Source organism: Fukomys damarensis, unplaced genomic scaffold (genome assembly GCF_012274545.1).
Source record: "Fukomys damarensis isolate Sample0158 unplaced genomic scaffold, DMR_v1.0_HiC HiC_scaffold_6, whole genome shotgun sequence".
Lineage (NCBI taxonomy): Eukaryota > Metazoa > Chordata > Mammalia > Rodentia > Bathyergidae > Fukomys > Fukomys damarensis.
The window spans coordinates 9,802,372-9,827,562 of record NW_022900918.1 but is presented as its reverse complement, the minus strand read 5'-3'; the positions used below and the strand labels follow the sequence as shown (position 1 = coordinate 9,827,562).

Sequence of the window (25,191 nt, the reverse complement as noted above, 5' to 3'; positions counted from 1 at the left end):
AAAAAAAAAAAAAAAAAAAAAAAAAAGCCAAAAAATGTATAGAGAGAAGTAAAGATTACGGAAAGATATTTACAACATATATAAACTTACGTTGTTTTTCATTCCTACCACTGAAGTATTTGGGCACCTGCTCTCTGTTGTATTAAACAGATAATTGTACAAGGACTTAAACATCTAAACCGAGCTATTCATGAAGACATTGTGGCCGTGGAGCTACTCCCCAAGAGTCAGTGGGTAGCGCCATCTTCTGTGGTTTTGCAGGATGATGGTCAAAATGAGGATGATGTGGAGAAAGAAGAGGAGAGAGAGCACATGGTATGAAACCATGCAGGCTTTACCTTTTTGTCTGGAACTTTGTACTCCTAAACTTAACATGTCCACTTCTGGAGAAACTAAGTTTTATTGTTTTCAGATTATTAAATGAAATTATAGTTTTGTAAGTTCATTATATGTCATAAAACAGTTGAATTTTGTTTTTCTAAGTACATAACTAGTTTTTCTTTAATGTCATCATTTACTCAGACAAATTGGTTTAAATACAGAGAGCCCTATCAATTCGAGTTTTTAAGTGGACATCTATGACATTCAGCATGGGATCTGAATTTGTGAAGTATAGAAGTAAATAAAATTTCTTGACATGCTTTAATGTTAAAATTTCCTCAGCATAATGTGTTTGTGGGCCTTTGTATTTGAGCATATTTAACTATTCCATCTTTCTGTATTATGAAGAGAATTCTTTCGTTTATTTCTTATAAACTAAGTCTACTTGAAATGGCCTACTTGTTGAAATGCTTATAATTGTAGTTCTTCCTTTTCCAGTTTTTGAAGTCTTCCAGTAGCCATTAAGATCCTTTTCAGGTGAGATCAGGCATGATCAGGGTAGTGTAGCTACTTTGATCTCTTTCAAATAGAAGACATTCTTTTAAGTTTTGCTCTGGATAAGGAAGAACATCTAAAGTACATGTCTTTTTAAATGAATAATAAGGATCCAAAATGAACTAGTCATAGCCACACAGCTTTGCGCATTAGTGTAAACAAATATAACTAGTCTACTAATTCCTAGCTTTGTATGTGTTTTAGTCAGTGAACCCTTATTTAAAACTGAAAAGAATGCATTCTGGCTTATTTATTTTTGATTGTCCATTTTTGTAATGTTTTATCATGGAACAGTTGTCATGGTGTAGTTTGACATGTTCTTGCCTAGAATTTTGAAGTCCAATGATTCTGTAGTTTTATGTCATAATTTAGTACTTGACTATATTAGTGTCGATGTACATATTCTAATTTTGAAGGAAAGTCTCATTGTGCTTAGAAGAAAAGTAACTGGAGGTTTTTATTTTTACATTTCAGCTTAAGACTGCTATAAATGAAAAAATGTTAAAGCCCACAGGTAGAGTTGTAGGAATAATAAAACGGAATTGGAGACCGTATTGTGGAATGCTTTCCAAGTCTGCTATTAAGGAGGTGAGCAAAAGACATACTCCTATTAATAAGTTATATTTAATAGATCTTGGAGCACTCCTTTTGAACTTATTCTCATATTTTGTTTGTGTTAAAATATTTTTTTTCCCTGGGTATTTGCCTAGTATGTGCAGTGCCCTAGGACTGATCTAAACATCAGAACAGATTTACTTTTCCCCTAATTTTCTGTAGTCAAGAAGACATCTCTTTACACCTGCTGATAAAAGAATTCCCCGGATTCGGATAGAAACCAGACAGGCTTCTGCATTAGATGGACGGAGAATTATTGTTGCTATTGATGGTTGGCCCAGAAATTCCAGATATCCAAATGTAAGCTTATTAAAGTATTGATTTTATCTTAGGATATATAATTAATAATTTGTGAATAGTGTTTCTTTTAATGAAGACAGAACATACTGGTTTTTTTTTTTGGTACCGGGGATTGAACTCGGGTCCTTGTGCTTGTGAGGCAGGCCACCAAACCGCTGAGCTAAATCCCAGGCCCGAACATACTGTTATTTAGGATTTGTACAGAAGCTTAGGGATATTTCACAGTTACTAAGTAGAATGTCAAAATCCAAAATTAATTTTATGAAATTCCAATGTAAATCTTGTGGTTACTTTTATTTATTTATTTTGTTTGTTTGTTTGTTGTTTGGTACCGGGCATCAAACTCGGGTCCTTGCGCTTGCAAGGCAGACAGCAGAACCACTGAGCTAAATCCCTGGCCCTGGTTACTTTTATTTAAAATCCCAACCTAAGTGGATTCTAATCAACAGATTTTTGGAAATACTTGTTTTTGAAGCACATTTTATACCTGTAAGTTAATAGAAAATAAATAGAAGTGTTGTAATAATAGAACTGGGCCCTTGTTTGTATAGTAAATTAGTAGAAAAGTCTTGTCATTTTCAGCTTTAAAGTTAACAATGGGTCATTTTAATGAAGTTAAAGGAACATTTAGAAAATTGGGGTGATATATAAAATGCCAAAGAATTCAATACAGTAATGTAAAGTAGTTACATGTTTTTCTAATAAACCTTTTGACTTTAGGGACACTTTGTAAAAAATTTAGGCGATGTTGGAGAAAAAGAGACTGAAACAGAAGTTTTGTTACTTGAACATGATGTTCCTCATCAGCCTTTTTCACAGGCTGTTCTAAGCTTTTTGCCAAAGATGCCCTGGAGCATTACTGAAAATGTAAGTTGCAAACAAGTAATAGTGACTATAAATTATATCCTGGCTAATTTTTAATTCATGTACTTGTTTTTAAATATCTAGAAACCAAGCCGGGTGTGGTGGCACACGCCTGTAATCCCAGCACTTAGGAGGCTGACAGGAGGATCTTTTTTAATTCATGTACTTGTTTTTAAATATCTAGAAACCAAGCCGGGTGTGGTGGCACACGCCTGTAATCCCAGCACTTAGGAGGCTGAGGCAGGAGGATCGCTGTGAGTTCAAGACCAGCCTGGGCTACATAGTGAGTTCCAGGTCAGTCTCAACTACATAGTGAGACTCTGTCTCTAAAAAAATAAAAATTTAAAAAAATAATAAAATAAATATATAGAAACCATGGTTTGTCCTTTTTCACATTTAGCTAGATCAGCAATATTAAATATTACATCAATAATTTGCTTATTTACTGAAAGATAAACTTTTTTATGTGACCAGTAAATGTCAAACTTTTGAAAAGCATAAAGACCACTGGTAATAAATCACAAGACCTTTCACGTAAAGGTACAAGATCCCAATGATGAATGTAACTGTATTGTGTATACCTAAAATGTACCAATAAACTTAATAAAAAAAGAATCAAAGCAAAGTTATGTCTATGCAGATACTGATCTCACAAGATCTGTGTTACAGTTGTACTATTGAACTGATTTTGTTCTTTATAATCTTCTAGGACATGAAAAACCGAGAAGACCTTAGGCATCTGTGTGTTTGTAGTGTGGACCCACCAGGATGCACTGATATAGATGATGCTTTGCATTGTAGAGAGCTCAAAAATGGGAATTTGGAGGTACTCATATTGTAATGACATTCATATTTTCATGACATTCTTACCCAAATATAATTTTTTCCTTGGTTTTATTTATTTTTTAATCCAGTATGGAATGTGTGAAATAGTCATGTAAGATAATGGGTATGTGTTCCTTAGTTTTTTCTCATTTAAACTCCATTGGTATGTCTATTAATAATTCATATCAACATCCCATTATTTTTACCTTTTTAAGGTTGGTGTTCATATTGCTGATGTTAGCCATTTTATTAGGCCAGGAAATGCCTTGGATCAAGAATCAGCCAGAAGAGGAACAACTGTGTATCTCTGTGAAAAGGTGGATACATTGAAATTAAAATGTTTTTAACTCTCATTTGTACTTTTGAATTCTTTAACAATCAGTTTGAAATAATATGTAACTTAGCTAAAAGAAATATTGTATGTGAAATAAGGTGGCCTGAATCACTGAATACAGTGCAGTTTTTTTGGTGGTTAGTAGTATAACAAGTAGACATAGGTTAATATTGTACAGTACAGTGGTACCTCGGCTCACAAACTTAATTTGTTCAGTGAGTCTGGAAAAGATAGTTGCATTCATGTTCCTGTGGGCCATGTTTGTCACCTGATGCAAAGTTCACAAATGGAAGAAAAATTTTGCTGAACCACATTTTTCATGAACTGTATTTTTCGTTTAGGTATGGGTCTCACAAATTTATAGAACAGTTTTGAAAGTGAGGGGAAGGTTAAGCTTAGTCTGTTATAGATTCATGGTCGAAGTTCTCCATACAGCTTTTTCCCATAAAAATTTTAGTTTCTCTTTTGTTTTAAAACAATGTGTAATTTATTGTTAAGCGCTGAGTAATGTTCAATTATAGACTTGCCAGGCTTGTGTCAGTTATCAAATGCACAGATTTCAAACTCTGGGGATAGCTAGGTGGTTAGTATAGAGGATTTAAGCTTAGATTGCTATGAAGTCCAACTTACTATTTGCTTTTTGTAACAATTTTGCGTAAATCTTTTTTACTTGTTGTTTTCTTAATTCTCCTAGTGAAAAGACCAGAACACTCCAATATTTTTTCCTTGATCAATTAATGCTATTTAAGAATGGAATCTAAAATAAACTTGGATAAAGCTCAGTAATCTGAAACTATTATCTTTTACAGAGAATTGACATGGTTCCAGAGTTGCTAAGCTCTAATTTATGTTCCTTAAGATGTAACGTTGACAGGTATTTATGTGTGCTTTTATGTAAGAATATTATACATACTATTTTAATTGGTTTACATCAAAAATACTGTCTATTTTTACCCATAGGCTGGCGTTTTCATGTATTTGGGAAATGAATTATAATGCTGAAATCTTAAAAACAAGATTTACCAAAAGTGTCATTAATTCAAAGGTTAGTTTCATGGCTCATTTCTAATGCTTAAACTCTTTGATACCTTTAACAGTTTCCTAGATTGTTTTGGAAAATTTAGGCTTGTAAACATGTATTTTTCTTACAAAGTCAAAGCTAGTTTTGTGTTGTTTTCAGTTATTTGCTTAATTTTTGATGTTACTTAGAACATAGTTTAGTTTATGTGGCAGTGTCCTGTATTCAGAAACTTAATAGAGCTAATACTTGAGAAGACTAGATGATTTTATGTCCAACTCAGGACATAATTGAGATTATTTCTACTTAGAAGTGGTCACTGTTTTAAAATTTGCTTATGTATCATCTTCTAGTTAACATTTTTCTCCAAGAAATCATGTTAAAAATCATAGTTGGATTCTGAGATCATGCTCAGAGAGAATAGAGCCCCTGGGAACTTTTCCCCAGGTCCTCTTATATTCTCCCTCATTTTTTCCTAAATATTCCTCATTGAATATGCACTAATTGAGATATAAAAGTAGCTAAAGCCTGAGCAATTTAATAATACTGTTTTTCTTTGCTTAATGTAAGTTTGCTTATGTTGTGTTAATACCTCAGATAAGAGATAATGAACCACAAATCATAGGTGTGAGGTATAAGTACTATAAGCTGTGAATTTTTCTTGCTCTGGATATTTTTATGTAGTGGATACATGAGATGATATGAGTAAATAGTAAATAATATGAGGTAAATAATGTGGTTTAAATAATGTCACATTTTATCATTTATGAGAGTTATATTAACATGAGTGTTTTTCTTTTTTTAGGCATCTCTTACTTATGCTGAAGCACAGATGAGAATTGATTCAGCAACCATGAATGATGATATTACCACTAGTCTCCGTGGACTAAATAAACTCGCTAAAATTCTGAAAAAAGGAAGAATTGAGAAGGGGTATATTTCAAAACTATCTATTAAGATGTATCTTCATTTATTATGATATTAAGATAACTTGGATTCTTTTATTTATTATGATATTAAGATAACTTGGATTCTTTGGCGTACTTGAGTATTGATAGTGCTGAATTACTTAAAATAGGCTGAATCGAGATTTAAATGGAGGCATCTCATTTCTTCTGGATAACTTTTAGATATTAACAGCTTGATTCTGCATTAATATTGTTCAGAAGTTTTCTTACTTTCTCATTGCTGAGACAAAATACCAAACACCCACAAGTTAAAAGAAGAAAGGTTTGTTTTGGCTCACAGTTTGCTATTTTTTTTGGTATTAGGGATGACACTCAGGACCTTGTGCTTGCGAGGCAGGCGGTGGAACCACTGAGCTAGATCCCTGGCCCAGGCAAAAATATTTTTTATTGTTGTCTACTAGGATATTAGGCGTCAGAACCAAATTTGTACAAAGCAAAAAGTTTTTGAGTTTTTTTCAAATGCAAAGTAGGGCACAGCCTAGTAAGTAGTGTAGTGGGTAGTTACCAGATATGAGGGCCTAGGTTCCATCTCCGGCATCATAAATGAATAGATGAATGCAAAGTAAACAAAACACAAGCTAAAGCCATTCTTTATTCTGGTATTTTCTAAGCAAAGACGACTGTTTCCTAGACATGGTCACCAAAAGCCTGAGAGCTGAACTTTCTCTGGGTACACTTGGTGGAGGACTTGTCTCAGGATTCCTGGTCCCTCTGTGAGGAGCTTAGCAGGGTATCTAGTCAAGCCACAGGCCTCTGCAAGCCAGTATGGCAGATGCCAGGAGAGTCAGGTATCCTGGTGAGGTACAAGCAATGCATGGAAGCAAAGACAAGACCAGTGTGGCAGGTGAGGCATTCCCTCACCAAGGTAATTTGACAAGTGACTCATGGCTCTCTTGTCTCCTTCATGCTGCTCTAAAGGAATTAGCTGTCCAGCAGAAATAGCCCATCTAGGCCATTTGTCTGGATTATTACTCTTATCACACCAGAAAATAGTGACTTATCACCTGCCTGCTTCCAGGTACCGACAAACACAGTTATCTCTGATCCCAGTGTGCACCCGTTTCTGAGGAAACCATACTTTCCTGATTTCCCCGTCCCCATCCTATCCATTCAATCACAGACATTGTGGTTGTTGATTAGGAGCATAGAAGAGTCTTTTCACATTCTAGAATAAGAGGTAACTAGCTTTTCTAAGTAGACTGTCATTTATTAACAGTAAAAAATAGTATTGAGTTTCTTAATTTTAGAGAGCGAAAACAATGACTGCTTTTACCTCTAATTACTAATACTCTTGGATAGCAATAGCTTTTTTATATGCTCTGTGAAGAAAGAAAAGATTAAAATGTAATTAGTATTGGATCTAATGTTGAATCTTGTGAATACTATATGACAAAAAAAGGAATACTTAAGATTCCTTTTCTAGTACTCCTTTTGTTGCATTTCCAATAAAGATGAGTAGAGGATGAGAAGGACTTAGCATCTCACTTGACTTACTCCATCTCATTTTTTTTTCCCCTCCATTGTCCAAGATTGCCTAGCCTCATGAAAATTCTTATTTTGAGAAGTTGATTGGAGCCAATTTAAACTAGCTTCAGGTATACATTAGACTTATGTGTGTAGCATTTTGAGAATTTACTTTTCAAGGGAGAACTTGGCTACTCATTAAATGAACTATTTATGCAAATCTTTAGCATAGTTTAGTATCTTACACATGGCACTCAAATATGTATAGCCATCAGCCCTTGTTACTGATTGAGGGTAGCAGTTACTCAAGTTTATATAGAATGTACTTAATAACTGCATCTTCTGCTGTTATTAACCCATCTGTAGCAACATTCCTTTGCCTCTGTTTTCCTCAACTCGATATTGTATGTTTTCCATAGTAAATAAAATTCAACCAGTCATCTTGTTAAAATTAATTTTAAATCTCTGAAATACTAAGCTGTTCCTGAAAATAAAATGTAAAAACCTTCAAATTACCAACTCATACACTTGATAATTTTTCTGTTTTATAGGTATCATTTCTGGAGTTTCATTTTTGTTACTGCCTCACTTGACTAACTCAGCTCTTTAATTTTTATTTAGGGCTTTGACACTTTCTTCTCCAGAAGTTCGATTTCACATGGACAGTGAAACTCATGATCCTATAGATCTACAGACCAAGGAACTTAGGTGTGTGATTTTTGTCTGATGGACAGTAGATAAAATTTTAAGTGTAATATCTGGTATTTACGTTAATAACAAGACAGTTATTCAAAATGTCTATTTCTGTTTGAGTTATGATTTCTGTGGATTTTTCTTGATTTATGAAATATTTGTAAAAGCAAATAATGCTGTTTAGTTTTTCTTATGTAAAACTAGAATAGTTAATAGAAAAATTTCTAACTTGTTTTTTCTTGGTTTGCTTGATGTCTTATTTGACTTGTCTTCAGTAGTAATAGTTACATTAAGTAAAAGAATGCCCTGATTAATTACTTGCATAGTTAGTATAAAGTACACTGAGGTATGACAAGAGTAATGAGAAATCCGTGGGCTTAGAAGCCAAACTAGGTTTGTATCCTATTTCTGCTGCTGCTACTAATACAGCTTCCAACAAGTCATATAATCATTTATATGCTTCACTTTCTCTCTAAGCTATGATTCATAATGGTCCCTACCTAAAGTATATTGTGAAGACTATTTGGATATTAGCTATTGATGTACTTGTATATTTAGCTAAGAAGTAAGAAGCAGGGATAATTTTGGCTCAGATTAGGCTTCTTATGTCTCTTACACAAGGAAATTATAAAATTAAACATATGTGTGTGTATACATACATATATATATATGTATACACATACAGTTTAGTAGTAGATGACCAAGGGTTAAAGATCAGAATATACCCAGAGTTTTTACTTAAGATCAGTACTTAGTTTCACAGCTAAAATTTTAAAAATTCATTAGATTGAAACATCTGCACATGTGTCTAATCAGTTACTAACAATGAGCACAATATTAAACCTTTTTTGAGGAAAAGATTGCCAAAGTAGAATGAAAGTAGAAAATCACTAATTTCTTTTCACCAAAATGAAGAAAACCACATTTTTAAGGGAATCACACTATGTAATTGGAGATCTTCCTAATTTAAAAATTGTTATAATTTAGAAATCTTGTCAAGAAATTAGATGTTACTAAAAATGGAAACATGGGGCCAGGAATTTAGCTCAGTGGTTCTGCTGCCTGCCTCATAAGCACAAGGACTTGAGTTCGATTCCCAGTACCAAAAAAAGTAAAAATAAAAATAAAAATGGAAACATGAATGAAAGATTAATACTAAATATTCAGTGACTTGGGAGAGAGATAATAGTATATACTTTGAAGGCAGATAATTTTTTAAACTTAAGTTCTAACATATATATAGAATGATTATACATATAGAAAAAACTATCAGATTAATGTTTTGAAGTCATTTCATGGATTTAGATTCTGATAAAAATAGTAAAGCGTACAGTTTTTGAGTGCAATTTGTGAAGTCTTATCTGGCATAAAAGATTTACTCAGTGAATGCACAAATGAATTAGCATAACATAGAACAGAACAAGACACATATTTACTAAAAATACACTTGCGCATACATATGAATATTTGTGTAGGATAAGCTTCCGTTTTCTTATTGATAGAAAAGGGAACTTGAGAATAAGATATAAGAAGACTTAGATTCTCTTTCTTGTTTAATGTCTTTTCCATTGCAGAGAAACAAATTCCATGGTAGAAGAATTTATGTTACTTGCTAATATCTCTGTTGCAAAAAAAATTCATGAAGAATTTTCTGAACATGCCCTGCTAAGAAAGCATCCTGCTCCACCCCCATCAAATTATGAAATCCTTGTTAAGGCAGCTAAGTCCAAGGTAAAATCACCTAGTTTAAAAAATTATCTGTTATCGTCTAACCATTGCACTAAAGAATTTATGTTCTCTCCATAAATTTTGTTTCTTGAAGTAAAATTTGCAAGTAATTATTTTGCTGAAAAAGAAATCATCTATCTTGATTATGATTGTCTCTTCCTACATTAACATTAATATCTTCTGCTTAATAAAATCCTTTAGGGCCAGGGATTTAGCTCAGTGGTTCGGTGGCCTGCCTTGCAAGTGCAAGGACCCGAGTTCAATCCCTGGTACCAAAAAAAAAAATCCTTTAACGTCTTTAAGGAATACCCAACACTAAAGCCATTCTAATTTAGAACAGTATCCTCTACACCAAGTTCTTCTATATCTCTGTCCTTTTTATGTGGCTTCTTTGAACTTTCTCCTGTCCTTAGAGATTAACAACTTACTTTGTTTTTTGTCAGTTCAACTCAGTGTTACCCTCTTCATATCATGTCTCTTTTAAAAAAGACAACTGTTTATTTCATACATGGAAAAGTGGAAGAATGTAGAAAAGGCACTTTTATGTTTCAGCTCTTGCCTCTGGTTAGTAGGCTTTCCTTTACATTTACTTACCTTTGGGGTGACATTAACTTATTTTGGTTGTCCTCATATTATGACAGGCCTCATGTTTCCTGCCCATCAGAGATCTTTGAAGGGATAGCAGTGGGTCTTAGTACACTATTTGAACAAAATGGTGTTATTCCCAGTTTTAGCTCAGACTTTTGTGGTGTATCTCTTAACTGTATTCATCAGAACTAAACCTGTTTCTCTGCCGCAAGGATTACTGTATGAGTTAGATTTTCTCATTGTCTTCCTAAAACCTAGCTAGAGGAAGGAAGATTTAAATATGTTTGAGTGATCGCTTTAAAGTGGAATAAAGTGGATGCTTTGAATGTACAAAAAATCTGGAAAGAATAGTTGAGACACTAAAAAGTATTGAGATCTTTGATTTTTTTTCACCCTGACAGATATTAGCAAGCACAAACTAGACTCTGAGAAATAGCACCACTGCTGCTACCATCCTTTTGTCCTTTGGAACGTCAGTACCCTCACATGCACTCAGGAGATTTTAAATTTTGGTATTGTACAAAACAATCATTACGTAATATAAAGTTACTTTTAGTCCTACTAGCTAAAAGATAAAGCACGTCATTCCAAATTATCTGGTGAAAACCACTATACCTTTTGCTCAGACTACAGTATTTAGGGCTTTTTGCTATTTTGTTTTGCTTTGCTTTTGTGATGGTGGGAATTAAACCCAGGGCCTTCACACTGAGATACGTTTCTAGCCCATTGCTGTTTTTTGTTTCTGAGATGTCTTGCTAAATCATTAATTGCCCAGGCTGTGCTCAAGCTTAGATTTTCCTACTGCAGCCTCCCAGAGTGCTGGAATTACAGGTGTGCACCACCACACCTGACTAGTTTTTTTATGTATGTAAGTATGTATGTATTTATTTATTTAGGGTGGAACAAGGGTTTGAACTCAGGACCTTCTGCTTGTGAGGCTGAGGCCATGCCACTGAGCTAAATATCTGGCCCTTAGTTTTATTTTTGAAGACATTGTTATTGATATAAAAATGTTTCATATTATACTTTTCTCCTCTCTTTTATACACAGCATTTGGAAATTAAGACTGATACAGCCAAATCATTGGCTGACTCTTTGGACCGAGCTGAGTCTCCTGCTTTTCCATATCTAAACACTCTGTTAAGAATACTGGCCACTCGCTGTATGATGCAAGCTGTGTACTTCTGTTCTGGAATGGATAATGATTTCCATCACTATGGCTTAGCATCCCCAATATACACACATTTTACTTCTCCTATCAGAAGGTATTTTTTCCTTATTAAAGGAAATAGAAGAGTTTTAATTTTGAATTTAAAAAAAAAGTACCTTTTAATACTAATTTGTATGCTTATTCTCCTTTATACATCTAGATATGCAGACATCATTGTTCACCGGCTGTTGGCTGTGGCTATTGGAGCGGATTGTACGTATCCAGAGTTGACAGATAAGCACAAGCTTGCTGATATTTGTAAAAACCTCAATTTCCGGCACAAAATGGCTCAATATGCTCAGCGTGCATCAGTGGCTTTTCATACGCAGGTATTTGGATTCTGTCAGTAATTTTTTTTTTACCCCCCTGGTACTGGGGATTGAACTCAGGACCTTGCCCTTGCCAGGCATGCTTGGTGCCACTCATCCCTGGCCCATCATCAGTAATTTTCTGAGATGTTTTGTTATTTGAACTTTTATTTCATTTCAAATGATTTTTGTGAACTTGAAAATACTACAAAACATTTAAATAAGACTGTATGTTATTTTACAGTTATTTTTCAAAAGCAAAGGAATAGTAAGTGAAGAAGCCTATATCCTGTTTGTAAGAAAGAATGCTATTGTGGTGTTAATTCCAAAGTATGGTTTAGAAGGGACAGTTTTTTTTGAAGAAAAGGACAAACCAAAACCACAGCTTGTTTATGATGATGAGGTACAGTATTTTTTAATGTTTTATTTTTTGGGATGGGACAGTTCACAAATGGTAACTATACAGTGTAAAATTATTTTCTCTGTCCTAAAGAATTGAATCTTGAAAGATGCCAGATTATGTACATGTAACTGTTAACCTCTAAAGTATGGTTTTACTCTCAGAATTTCTAACCTTCTAATATCTTCCCATATACAAATGTTGTCCTCATTTCTTTCTTTTAGGGTTATACTCTACGTGGACAGATAAAGCAGGATAAATTGTTGCTTATAGCTTAGGGAAGCTTTCATAATTTTTGTAATTTCCAGTGTTTCTTATTTGGCACACTCCTAGTTCCATAAACAGTGGGATTACAGTGCTGAAAGAATATTTAATAATCTGTACACAAGTATTTTGTGTTCCTGTACTGCACCAAGAATTTGCTTAGTGGTGTGAGAATCCTGAGCTCAGTGAATGTATATTGGTCTACTTTAAGGAGTGGAGGAAGTGTGCAAATTAATAGGTGATGTTTATGTAGGACTCCTAGGTTTGTGCTTTTTGTTATACTGAATATATGCTTAATAGAAGTGATTTTTACATTTAAACTTTTACTATGAAGGGTAAACTATAAATAGAGCCTTGAGAGTAAGAAGCAATTAAGAATAAAATACAATTTTTATTTTTCAGACACCTTCACTTAAAATAGAAGGGACAGTGTTCCATGTGTTTGATAAAGTTAAAGTGAAAATCATGTTAGACTCATCTAATCTTCAGCATCAGAAAATCCGAATGGCCCTGGTAGAACCACAGGTGAGACCAAACTCTCTAGTTTTCATATGACGGTAGAACAAACTGTGTATTTTTGAAAGAGAAGTTTTTATTTCTGTGCAATGTTAGGATTCAGTACATAGTGTAGAATCCAAATAGTTTGCAAAGCATATTGTTTTCTGACAGATTTCCCTAGGCCATAGGATCCCAGGCATCTGATATTCTTCTGAGGTCCTCAGTATCAAAATGCCTACATCAAAGGCCTTTCAGGTCTTCTCCCAAGTCTTTTTCTCTAGTTTTGTTACCTGTACTTTTGAAGATCAAGTGTTTTATCTACGGTATTGGTTCCTAACTCGTGCCCTACCCCAACACACCTGAGGCCTCTAATGCTCTTACCAGTCAGTGGAGAAACTAGGTAAATTGGACATAAAAAAAAACTTAGTAGTTAACACTGTCCAAACAAGCTTCTCTCCTACTGAGACTATGTCTACCATTTATATTTCTGAATCCCTATTAACTTTCTGTGTAAAATATGTATATTGTGTGCATAACCTTTTATAGCTCCTTTGACCCACTCTACCCTACATTTTTTTTTAAATTGAAGGGGCATTTAGGAAGGGGAAGATGAGGGTGAGATTTATTATTTTATACTTTTAATCTATCACTTTACTTTCCCTGTTTGCATTATTTTAGATACCAGGAATAAGCATTCCTAATGAGATTTCAAATATGGACATTAACGAACCAGAGGAAAAGAAGAGGAAGCTTGAAAAGTAGCTACTTTCAACAGCAGACTTTAGAGACTTATTTCCTTTATAAAAACAACTTGAGAATCCTTCTGAGCCTCTGATAGTTTGTTACTTTTAAATACATTTTAATAATGTCAGAAATTTGCATTTTTATTGAAGTGTTGACTGTCTGTCTTATACTACTTTATTTTTGGGTTGAGCAGGACTATTTATGCATAAAAATTCAATTGAATATCCATCACTTTAATAGTGACAAGACAGCACCTTCAGGGATCTGTAAAGATCATTTAAACAGAGCACTCATCTGCTCATTAAAGAGCAGATTAATTTTGCGTACTTTATTTAATATATTTTTTTTAATTAAAAAAAAAAAAACCAAAAAGCCCTATTTCCCTAGGGAAATAGGGCATTTTTGGAGGCAAAAAACAATCCTTCCTAAATTTTGAAAGCTGTCAAGTGTTTGGTACATAATCTCCTCTGCCATTTTAATTTTCCAAACTTAGTGTAAGTATTTCCCTACTATGATAAAAAGTCTCTTGTGGTCCTTGAAAGGCTGTTAATGTTTGGGAATTGGTAGGAAGACAAAGGATACTTTGACCTGACTGAGAAAATAGTTTTTAACAGGTAGTAAGTGTGATCATCATCCTTGAACTTCAGCTCCAAAGTCTCCCCAAAAGAAGGCATTAAAACTTAGAACAGATGGTATGTACTTGAAATGTCTCGTTACTTATAAAAAACAGACAATGGCTTTTAAATTGAAGTTATATCAGATTGTATAGGAGAGAACTGTATTAAGGACATGTTAAAAGGAACCTATTAAAATTAAGTATTATTTGGTGTGCCAGATTGACTACTTCCTCTGCTAACTACAGATTCTAGCAAATTGGTATCTTCAAAAATACTTTGAGAAGGACTGGGGATTTAGCTCACTGTTTCCACTGTCTGCTTTGCAAGCACAACGACCCGAGCTCAATCCCCAGTACCAAAACAAAACTTTGAGAAGGGGCCAGGGATTTAGCGCCTACCTCAAAAGTGCAGGGTCCTGAGTTTGATCCCCAGTACTGGGGGTGGGAGGAGAATACTTTGAGAGTTACCTTCACACCCTTTACTTAGTCAATTTCTTTTTTCCAGTACCAGGGATCGAACTCACTTGCACTTGTGAGGCAGGTATGGTGCCACTGAGCTAAATCCCTGGCCCTATTTAGTCGATTTCTTAAAGCATTCATGGTGCAAAAGTTTTATCACCAATCAGGTAAACTACTGCCTTCAAGGAATTTGCAGTATAATGAAAAGACTGGCAAATAAGTCAGTAGGCATATTAAGTATATATAATAGTATAACTACAGTATTAACAAGTCATATGGGCACTCAGTAGTTGAGGCAGACTTGTTCTGCTGAAGGAAGATAACCTCTAGTAGACTTTGGTCCATGTAAAATGAATAGGTCAGTGACTGACACAGCAGGGAATGTAAAGAGCCCAAACTTTAAAGACTTGGCTGTAATTACAGCTATGACATTCAACTGCTACTGTTAGCTCTAGGCAGTATTTGAACAAATGAGCATGGCTGGGTTCCATTAAACCTTTACTAACAGTTAAGTTTCATACAGTGTTCTAGTATCCCTAAGTATTGTTTCCTCCACCACCCACTTAAAAATTGTTTAGCTAGGCTGTAGTTTACATGCAGTAGACAAATTTTTGCCAAAGTAAGGCCTTTACTACCTTTATGTCTTTATCTTTCCCCACTTTGCGAGGCATCAGTTAGGGGAATGGTAATGAGACCTAAGGCTCAATTCAGTAAAGATGAGAAAGGACGGACCTGTTATTTCTTCCTAAGACCTCTGATTTTGGTAATCTAAAGTGTTTCCTTTCTAGTGTCAGTTCTTACACCAAGCAGTTTATATGGACAGACAGTGGGCCCTGAATCTGGGTTCCGAATCTACATGTTGGAAATTTTAAGGAAAGAAAATTGTGTCTGTACTAAACATGTATAGGCACTTTCTCAAACAATACAGCATAACAACTCTTCACAGCGTGATACTATTATAAGGAATGAGGAATTTATTTTAAATGTACAGTGGGATGTGCACGGGTTATGTGCAAAGACTGCCCTTTTATAGGGACCTGGGCATCTAGACAACTATCCAGAGGGCCCCTGGCACCAGTTCCCCATGGGTCCTAAGGCATGACTGCATTTTACTCAAAACTCAAAAGCCTTGTTAGGCAGGACTGTCATCCCCTTCTAACAGATGAAAAAACTGGTTTATGGCCTAGGTCAAGTAGTGACAGGAAAGATCTGATTCTAGATTATAATCATGACTTATTTCTTGACCTGTGATATTAAAAAATCAGTACCCAGGGTGGCTCCTACTGTTAAGGGTCCAGTTATGTTTTTTAGGTAAATTTTTATTGAGTCTAAAGCCTGTGTGATTATAAGGAAGATTCTGTTGTCATTCGAAGGTTAGCAGTAAGTTTAAAAGGTATGAAATACTCCACAAAATAAGGAAGAACATGACAGTGATAATTTATCTTTGTTTTATGTACAATGGTCTTTGAATGAACAAGTTTTTTAAAAAGTAGTAAATACAAATACACATTCTCCAGTTATTTCCAAACATATACCCATCTACTGCCATTGTGAAAATTTTAAAAACTAGCTATTTTTAAAGTATATGTAACCCCAGCATTTCATAGTTGTGAGCCCAGCAAGAATTTCACTGTTCCCTAGTTCCAGAGTTTGTCTAATACTCTTTTTTTCTTTCCCTAGCCAGGTCTGAACTGGAAAGATTGTGCCTACAGTGGGAATGGTGGTATAATTTATTCTGGCCTCCCACATTTACTCACAGATAGCAAGACACATGATGCTGCTGTTAGATTTTTAAAAGTATTAACTTGAGCAGTTACTACAGGAACCCAGAGAAATGAATAGTTCAAAAATTGTGGGGATACCTACTTAATGCTTTTCTACCTCTTTGATCAGTTTTATATCTGTAAGCGTTCTATTATCTATTTTATCTATTTTAGATGAAGTTCATGTATGTATGTTCACAGGTTATATATATAAAAATATATGGTGCCTTCCTTTTTTAACATTTTCTTATGTTCTCAGAACAAGTACTAAATTCTGTGCAGAGCAGTTTACTGACCCCATAAGGATAGGAGCAAATCATCAGCTGTCACATTTTTTATTGTGAAACTCATTACTCAAGATACATACAAAAATATTTATTGATTAAAAAGTAGAGTTGTATTGTAGCAACTTCATGTTGGAGGAGCTTTGCTGTTGTTTCTATGTCACCAAGCCTTTGATTTTTCACATTAAGGGAAAGAAAGAAGCTAAGGATGTTACTTGAAGCAGTTTTTTCCAGTCACCATCACATTATTGATCCTTTGCAAAAACATATGCGAGGAGCTTCACCAATAGTCTGCTTCTGACAGAGGTATTCTGTGGACCGCTGCAATGAGATGGACTTGGGCTGTTCACCCCACACCTGTGTTCTGTGGTCTTACTATAGGAAAGAAAATGCCGTGATTTCAAACAGGACATAACAAGGGGAAAGGGATGAAAAAAGAATTAAAATTAAAATATGCATATGTACCAACTCAGGAAAAATAAGGAGGTCTTTCAACTTGATTTCAAGATTTATGTTTCATTGCACGTAAGCTGATGTTCACTGTGCCTAATAAACTGGAATATAAAATCAGAGGTTGTCCAGTGCCTACAGTTACAATAACTATCAGATTTAGTAATTTCCAAATCAAAAACATCACCTTTATACAAGCACTTTGTCATATCTAAAATGCCTACATGCAGCCAAAATCTTTAAAGGCTATTTACTGGATTTTAAGAAAACAACTCTTAGGTCTTTTATATCTGATTTCAATTGTACTATTACCTCTCTAATAATCCAATTCTTCTGTTTATTTCCTTTTAAATTTCAAGGATCTTACTTCACTTGCTCTTCCAAATAAAGAGAAGTGTGGGTTTAAAAGCTACCACCTGCCACTGTTATGTGAACAGGACACGTGGGGCATAAACATAATAATTTTGTTTGTTTGTCTGTTTGTGACAGGGTCTCACTATGTAGTTGAGACTGACCTGGAACTCACTATGTAGTCCAGGCTGGTCTCAAACTCACAGCGATCCTCCTGCCTCAGCCTCCAGAGTGCTGGGATTACAGGCATGAGCCACCACGCCAGGCCTATAAACATGATAACAAAACTTTTAACAGAATGGGGGAAAAACAGGCTGAAAAAAGTCACAGTGAACGCTGTTGGCTTATAACCACATTAAGCTTTGTATTTCCTCCATACCTTTGTATTACAAACTTGAAATTTAGTCTCAACTTCAAAGGTTTGTGCATCACTTTCTTTGCAATAACTTTCTGCTCCAACAGTATCCATAATATTGCTTCCACCAGTCTGTGTATTATAGCCACTATCCATCTGACAGGAGTGAAGAAGATAAAAACCACAACAGATAAATTGCAAACTAATTCACATAACACGTAAAACTTTTTGGAAGGAACTTAAAAGGTAACTGTTTGAGTCACTGTATGTTACCTTTCACTACATCTGAACAATGCAACATAATAATGTTCATATTGAATTAAAATACATGAAGTTCTGACAGAATTTACTATTTCTTATGTATTGGTTTACAGTTCCTTCCAATAAAATGTCTTCTAAAGTCCTTTACAATCAGTGAACAAGCCAGGCAGAGCATACTTTTTTTGTTATTTTGTGATCGTATCCGTAAATAATGGGAGGAATACAATCAGCCTCACTTTCCAACTCATTTTCTAAATAGCTTGGTTTTCACTCTAAATAAAATCTACATAAAAGGCATGCCACTTGTAATTACACAGACATTAAAAAGATGAGTTACACTGACTCATACCTGGATCACAATGTCATACGTGTAATGGTTTTAGACATTCAAGTTTTCATGGTAATAAAAACTGTTGTACTCTTAAGACAAATTGTTCTGGCCAAAAACAGCAAAAGAAAAAAGATTCTACAGAGTATCCCCTCTGACCCATAGGGATATGTTCCAGGACCCCCAGTGAATGCTTGAAACTGGTTAGTAAAAATCATGTTTTTACCTATATATACAGACCTATAATAAAGATTTAACTTATACATGAGGTACATGAGGCACAGTAAGATGGACTATAATAATGTAGAACAATAAGGTTATGTGAATGTGGTTTCAAACTATGTTACTGCAAAAAAGAAATCTTCCTGTTCTTTCACCTTTGCACTTCAAGGAAGTACTGGGTAGATTCTCTTGGGCATACCGGTGTTGCCAGTATGGCCACTCCTCCCGGCTGGGGGCATTAGTAGGTAAAGTGAAGATCACTAGGACAGATAAGCGCTACAATATTGTGACCATATGGTAATTGAGATGCTGCTAAGTGAGTGGTCAGTACATGTAATGTGCAGATGGATGGCTGGTATCCTGGGCAGGATGGTGAGGGTCACCAGAGGATTTCATCATGCTACTCAGAATGTATGCAACTTAAAACATGAATTCTTATGCCAGGTCCTGAATGGTGCTCTACATAATGCTACTTTTACTGTCTCCTTTCAACATCCCTATGATACAGATGAGGAAGCCAAGGCTCAGAAAGGCTAACTTTCACACTGCCATACAGTATGTAATGTGATGGTGAAGACCTGAGGCTCAAGAGCCCAGACTCTATCCACTACATGGTACTTCATTTACTTACATAATGCTGAGCGTGAAACAACACACACTGCCCCTACACGGCAATCACCCAGCACTTGACCCTTCCAAATGAGAAGCAAAGGAAAGAATATTTTCTCTCCCCTTGTGAATATTTTGAACATCCTAGAGATTGCATTCTATCATCACTTGTAAGACAAAAAAGGTTCCTAGTTTTCAGGATGGATGTATATTTGCTCACAGCTGGGAGTCATGTTCCACCAGAACAAAAGCCTGTGACGTGTACAATATAAACATTTCAAGAGAAGCACTGTTTTGCTATCATTTGGTAGATAATTGATCACATATGTAACATCAAGCTGCTTGCAGATAATCTGCAAATTACTCTTCCTTCTAATATTCATCAATTACCAAATAACAGGCTCAGAACTCAACACTAGTACATAACTGAATATATCATGGGAAAAATGAATAGTATAGGTATGAGTAAGGTGCACAGTGAGTCTGTCACACTGGAGAGGGAGCAGGATCCCCTCCTGGGAGCCCTGCGTGGTGGCTGACCTCATGGTCTCATCGGAACCACTACCGATGTCAGTGCCTCCTAGGTACCATGCAGATGCTACAGGCATCAAGGTGGGCATCACAACTGTTGAGAAGAATAAAGTACTAAAAAAGATCAAACAGTCATGTTCTGCTCACTGTAAACTGGACCCTACCTTATGATACCACAGCCTGGAAAGAAGAAAACTAATCCTAATTAGAAAAAAGTTCATTTTCTTAACAGCCATTTCTAAATGTATCCATCTGTTGTATCATCTTACATCTGCTTTGCTAGTAAATTACTTCCAATGGTTCACAAGTGTAAAAAGTTGTGCCTTTTGCTGGGCATTCCTTGAAATCGGGCTTTTGCTCTTTAGCCCTTACATTATCGTTCTCAGTCCCCTTTGCATGTCACCATTCAGAGGATCTTGTCTCCTCCCACCACTCCCTATCTCCCTTATATTAAATATATTTATTGCTTCTCCCATCTAAACTAAAAATAAGGTGAAAAAACAAAAAGATCCTAGACTTTAGTGTTTTCCTTTAGCTACCATTTCTTTCCCTTCACACCTAAGCTACTTCAAAAAGTTACCTATGCACATGATTTCATTCTCCTTTAATTTTCCCTTCATTCATTTTTCAGAGGCTGTTCAAATACCAATGTGAACTTCTGTTATTATTCCAACAGCTTACCAAGGCCTACATTCCTTGCTCATATTTTGACAGTACTAACCATTCTTTCTTGCTTACAATATCCCAAAAACACTATGCTTTCCTACTGTTCTTTCTCTTCTGCTTTTTCCCTATTCCCTTTATCCATTCCTTCAACTTTCCCTCAGGGCTCCCAATCTTAGCACACTATTTTCATTTCGCTCTCTGGTTGATTTTAATCTATGTATGCATTTTATTTTCATCATACAAATATTTAATGAGTAGTTACTATATGCCAGGGTTTTTGTGTAAAAATATACATGATTACTTGATTAATGGTCTGACTGAAAGTGCAAAATTATACATAGATTTACAAAAACATATGAGGAGGTCTGGCTTGGCCAAGTATGGTCAAGGAAGGTTTCTGAAGAATATGACAAACAAGTTGTGAACTAAAAAGAGCTAGGTAAAGTGGGATGGAAAGAAATTCTTCACAGTATGTACAAAACCTTTAACAGAATGGATCATGGGTTATTTAAACTTCTGAAAAGCCAGGAGGAGGACTGAAACAAAAAACGTGAAACAAGATGAAGGTGAAGAGTGAGTAAGGCAGCTGCCAGATCACACAGTGCCTTGGTAGCCACATCATCCGTACTAGAAGAAAGATGATTCTAGAAATTAAAGATAAGTTGCAGAAATTAGAACCAAGAAGAGACTTTCAAAAGTTGTTTTTAAATTGGAGAATGAAGAGGAGTTCTAAAGAAAACAATGAAAATGACTGAAATTCAAGAAAAGATCCAAGAGGTAAAAGGTATAAGTTTACAGACCATAAATATGGGTATTCAGAGAGCTTAGCAGAATGGTTGAAAAGAAAACCACACCAAAGAACATCACTGAAATTTCAGGACTCTGCATAAAAAGAAATGGTTCTAAACCATCAAGAAGGAAGGAAAAAAAAAGCTGAAGATTAAGAAGATTAAGCATTGAAATAGTTTCAGACTTCTCATCAGCAAACTGAAATAGTCAATGGGACAATGTGTTCAAATGCTAAAGGACAATTATTTCTAAACCTGAATGTGAGGGAAGAAGGAACTTCTTCAGACATGCCATGTCTTTAAAAATGTACTCTTTCTTAGAAAGCTACCAGAAAATGTATTCCAGTAAAATGAGACATAAACCAAGAAAAAGAAGAACGGGATAGAGAAAGCAGGAGACCACAGAGCACAGGAGAGGGTAAGGGAGTTCCTACTATGATGATGACTGGATAGTCCAGAAAGCAACCAATCTAGGGAAGTAAATCAAAGGCTCTGAGGAAACATGGCTGTATACCAACATTTGAAAGATACTTCTGCGGCAGAAAAATAACATGAAATGTTAATAACATGAAATAACAGAAAATTGTATAGGAACTATAAAATCTCTGCAAAAGGTAATCAAGATGTGGCTGAAAGATTAAAATTAAGAATTGGCTGAAGGCTGGGGATTTGTCTCAGTGGTTCCGCTGCCTGCCTAACTTCGATCCCCAGTACCAAAATAATAATAATAATAATAATAATAATAATAATAATAATAATTGGCTGAAATCACAGATGCAACCACATTTCAGCTCAATGTAAGGAAAAGGTCTTTAAACAGTAAGAAAAGTTTGAAAATAAGATGGAATATTCCTGCAGGTACTCAAGCATAGCTCAGATGACAATTCAGTATTGAGTTTGGAGAATGTGTAAGTTTCCAAAGGGTATTTGAATTAGATGATTATCACAACATATTTTAAAAAAAGTATTTTATAACTCCTCTATAAATGCTCTGCCAACAAAAAGAATGAAAAATAAAAAAAAGAGTAACATACCTTAAGGCTAAGTTTGACTGTATATGTTTTTTCTAGTATGACACCAACTCTAGCAGGTAATAATATGTAAAGTGATCCTAATGTTATCTTTTTTGAGCAAGGAACCTAGAGGTCAGGATGGGCAATATAAATATACAAGTATGAGCAGTTTTATTTATTTATTTTTCAGACAGGTTCTCACTATGTAGTTCAAGCTGGCCTTGATAACAGTACTCCCCTTCCTAGGCTTAGTGATGATGAACAACTGCACCAGCACACACGTAAAAGCCAGAAGAGCGCTGGCTTACAGTGAGTGCCACATACGGGTTAGAAGTTACTACGGCACCTAATGGTCTCCTTGAGACCATTCTAAGGCCCTTTCCATATCCTCTGCCCACAGAACAATGACTGCAATAATATCTTTCGATGTAAATGCTGCTATGACATATACATGTGAAAGAAATCAAGATTTTTCTGTTGCCAGACTTTGGGAAATTGGAAATGTATAATTACATGAAAACTACTGGCTTAAAGTTACATTTTTAAAAAGTACAAAGACATACACATAAAGTGCTCTAAACTCTGATTTCTATTGCTGCAAACTACACAAAGGTAAAGCAAAAAAGGTTGTACTTTTCAAATATTATATCAGAGACTACATTCCTGTGGCACAAGATTCAAAGACAGAGAAATTGTGAGCGGCTGCTTGACTCTAGCAGTCTATAAAAATGAAGATGCTTCATTTCTTTTCTGTTCACATCTTTTTCTACTCCAAATAAACATGTCAGTAAGTACATTAAATATGTATAGTTAGCCAATTAAAAGAAACTATCCTTCCTGGTATTACTTGATATTGGGATATATATATATATATTTGTTTGTTTGTTTTGAGACAGTCTTGCTATGTAATTCAAGCTGGCCTTGAACTCACTATGTGGTCCAGGATGGACTCAAACTCACAGTGATTCTCCTGCCTCAGCCTCCAGAGTGCTGGGATTACAGGTGTGTGTCACCATGACTGGTTTTGACATTTAACCCATTACCCATCTCATACTATAATCTTAAGAGAAAAAGGGGAATGCCAAGAAAGTAGGCCAACAGAAACTTACAACATCTTAGCCAGGCGTGGTGGTGCACGCCTGTAATCCTAGCACTTGGGAGGCTGAGGCAGGAGGATTGCCGTGAGTTCGAGACCAGCCTGGGCTTTATAGTGAGTTCCAGGTCAATCTCAACTCAACTATGTAGTGAGACCCTATTTCAAAAAAACAAAAAACAAAAAAATCTTAAAACATCTTACCTGCATGTTACTGCTTTCACAAGGAAGAACACTGCTTTCAGCAAGGGGTGACATGCACATTTCAGAGTTTTCAATGCTAAAGGCAATTCCGCTCACAAAGTCAGGCACAGGCAAACTCCCATCATCAGCTGGCTCCTTAATCCAAGTGTGCTCATCTGCTGTCTCTACAGGATCAACCATGTCCACAGTATCATTGTTCTCGCTCTCAACGTCCTGCAGGGCAAGTTCTCTCCCAGAAGCGCCAGGCTGACGCTGTGTGACAGACATGGCAGTCACCACTATGCGTGCACCATGTGCGGCGTCACTCATCAACTGCCGCAGGGGTCGTCCTACAGCATCCCCGACTGGGGACGAGATGCCTGGAGAAGGAGCATTCTCCTTATCTTCCTCATCTTCACTGTGCGTCTCAAGAGCAAAAGGAATCCGGATCAGCGAGGCCCGATATGGAGTCCCACCTCTGCACATCTCCAGTCTCATAGGAGACCAATTTTTAATTGGTGAGCAGCCATCTATATAAGGACTTCTGATACATGGGTTAGTAATTCCATTAGAATGTATTCTAGAGGAGGCATCAGGAGAAGGAAAGGTAAACTTCCTTTGTTCTAAAAGATCAGAGAGAAAAATCACATTATAAAACTATGAAAAACGGAAAAACCATAGCTAAATGATAATTATGTTCCACACCAGAAAAACTAGATTTCTGTGAAAACTTTGTTTACTAAAGTTAACTTTTAATGTGAAAAACAACAGCACAAGCGATGCATGCTGATGCATGCCTATAATCCCAGCACTTGGGAAGCTGAGGCAGGAGGATTGCTGTGACTTCAAGGCCGGCCTGGGCTGCACAGTGAGTTCAAGGCTAGTCTGAACTACACAGCCAGACCCATCTCAAAAAATAACAACAAAACATACAAAAAAAGCTTAAGTGAATGTGTCTGAATAAGACAGACGAGGCTCAAAATAGTTTCTGTAGCTCCTTCCCTATTTTAACTAAAATATTTTACTCCCTGAAAATTATTTCTTTATAAGCATGCTGCTATGATACCAAAATTATTCAAGTACAAAGAAAATCAGCTTAAAGCTACAATTTACAGATGTACCTGGTAAATTAAATATATTAAAAAAATCTGTTTCTATGTAAAATATTGTATGCTACAGTAAAAGACAAGCAAAAACCTAGAAAATAATACTTGCGATAATAAAGAGCCTAATGATAATAAAAATGATGGAAATGCTTTAAAGCTTAATGATGACTTAAAACTTCATTAGTTTAACAAAAACACAAGTTTTTAAAAAATGAGCAAAAGCACATCAACAATCTTCCCAAATGTAAATAAACATATGAAAAGTATTCAGCCACAAAAACTAATAAAAAGTATAGAAGTTAAAGCAATGAGAAACCATTTAAACTAACATTGAAAGCCTGAACTAACAATCCCCAAAACACAACTGGCCAATGATTCTATTTTTGGAAATTGAACTGAAAGCTATAAATGTATGC

The 25,191-nt window shown here is 35.4% G+C and overlaps 2 protein-coding genes across 5 annotated transcripts in view; one reads left to right on the top strand and one right to left on the bottom strand.

Annotated features, from left to right (window-relative positions):
• The window catches only part of Dis3 (DIS3 homolog, exosome endoribonuclease and 3'-5' exoribonuclease), a 20,397-nt gene extending 5,738 nt beyond the window's left edge, over nt 1-14,659 (top strand). The window contains exons 6-21 of the mRNA XM_019207261.2: nt 151-315; nt 1,351-1,464; nt 1,654-1,791; nt 2,512-2,658; nt 3,365-3,481; nt 3,696-3,797; nt 4,624-4,688; nt 4,775-4,859; nt 5,638-5,765; nt 7,886-7,972; nt 9,532-9,688; nt 11,324-11,538; nt 11,644-11,812; nt 12,036-12,194; nt 12,858-12,980; nt 13,632-14,659. Coding sequence (XP_019062806.1) covers nt 151-315; nt 1,351-1,464; nt 1,654-1,791; nt 2,512-2,658; nt 3,365-3,481; nt 3,696-3,797; nt 4,624-4,688; nt 4,775-4,859; nt 5,638-5,765; nt 7,886-7,972; nt 9,532-9,688; nt 11,324-11,538; nt 11,644-11,812; nt 12,036-12,194; nt 12,858-12,980; nt 13,632-13,715 — 2,055 coding nt within the window. The 3' untranslated portion in view covers nt 13,716-14,659. The remainder of the gene's footprint in view (nt 1-150; nt 316-1,350; nt 1,465-1,653; nt 1,792-2,511; nt 2,659-3,364; nt 3,482-3,695; nt 3,798-4,623; nt 4,689-4,774; nt 4,860-5,637; nt 5,766-7,885; nt 7,973-9,531; nt 9,689-11,323; nt 11,539-11,643; nt 11,813-12,035; nt 12,195-12,857; nt 12,981-13,631) is intronic.
• Nucleotides 14,660-16,847: 2,188 nt separating this feature from the next.
• The window catches only part of Bora (BORA aurora kinase A activator), a 25,896-nt gene continuing 17,552 nt past the window's right edge, over nt 16,848-25,191 (bottom strand). For 2 of the 4 annotated variants that reach the window (XM_010622330.2, XM_010622333.3), the window contains exons 10-12: nt 23,691-24,292; nt 18,000-18,131; nt 16,848-17,373 (exon numbers count right to left, since the gene is read on the bottom strand). In XM_010622330.2, coding sequence (XP_010620632.2) covers nt 17,329-17,373; nt 18,000-18,131; nt 23,691-24,292 — 779 coding nt within the window. In that variant the 3' untranslated portion in view covers nt 16,848-17,328. The remainder of the gene's footprint in view (nt 17,374-17,999; nt 18,132-23,690; nt 24,293-25,191) is intronic. The other 2 variants (XM_033760920.1, XM_033760921.1) reach the window with 2 other exon arrangements.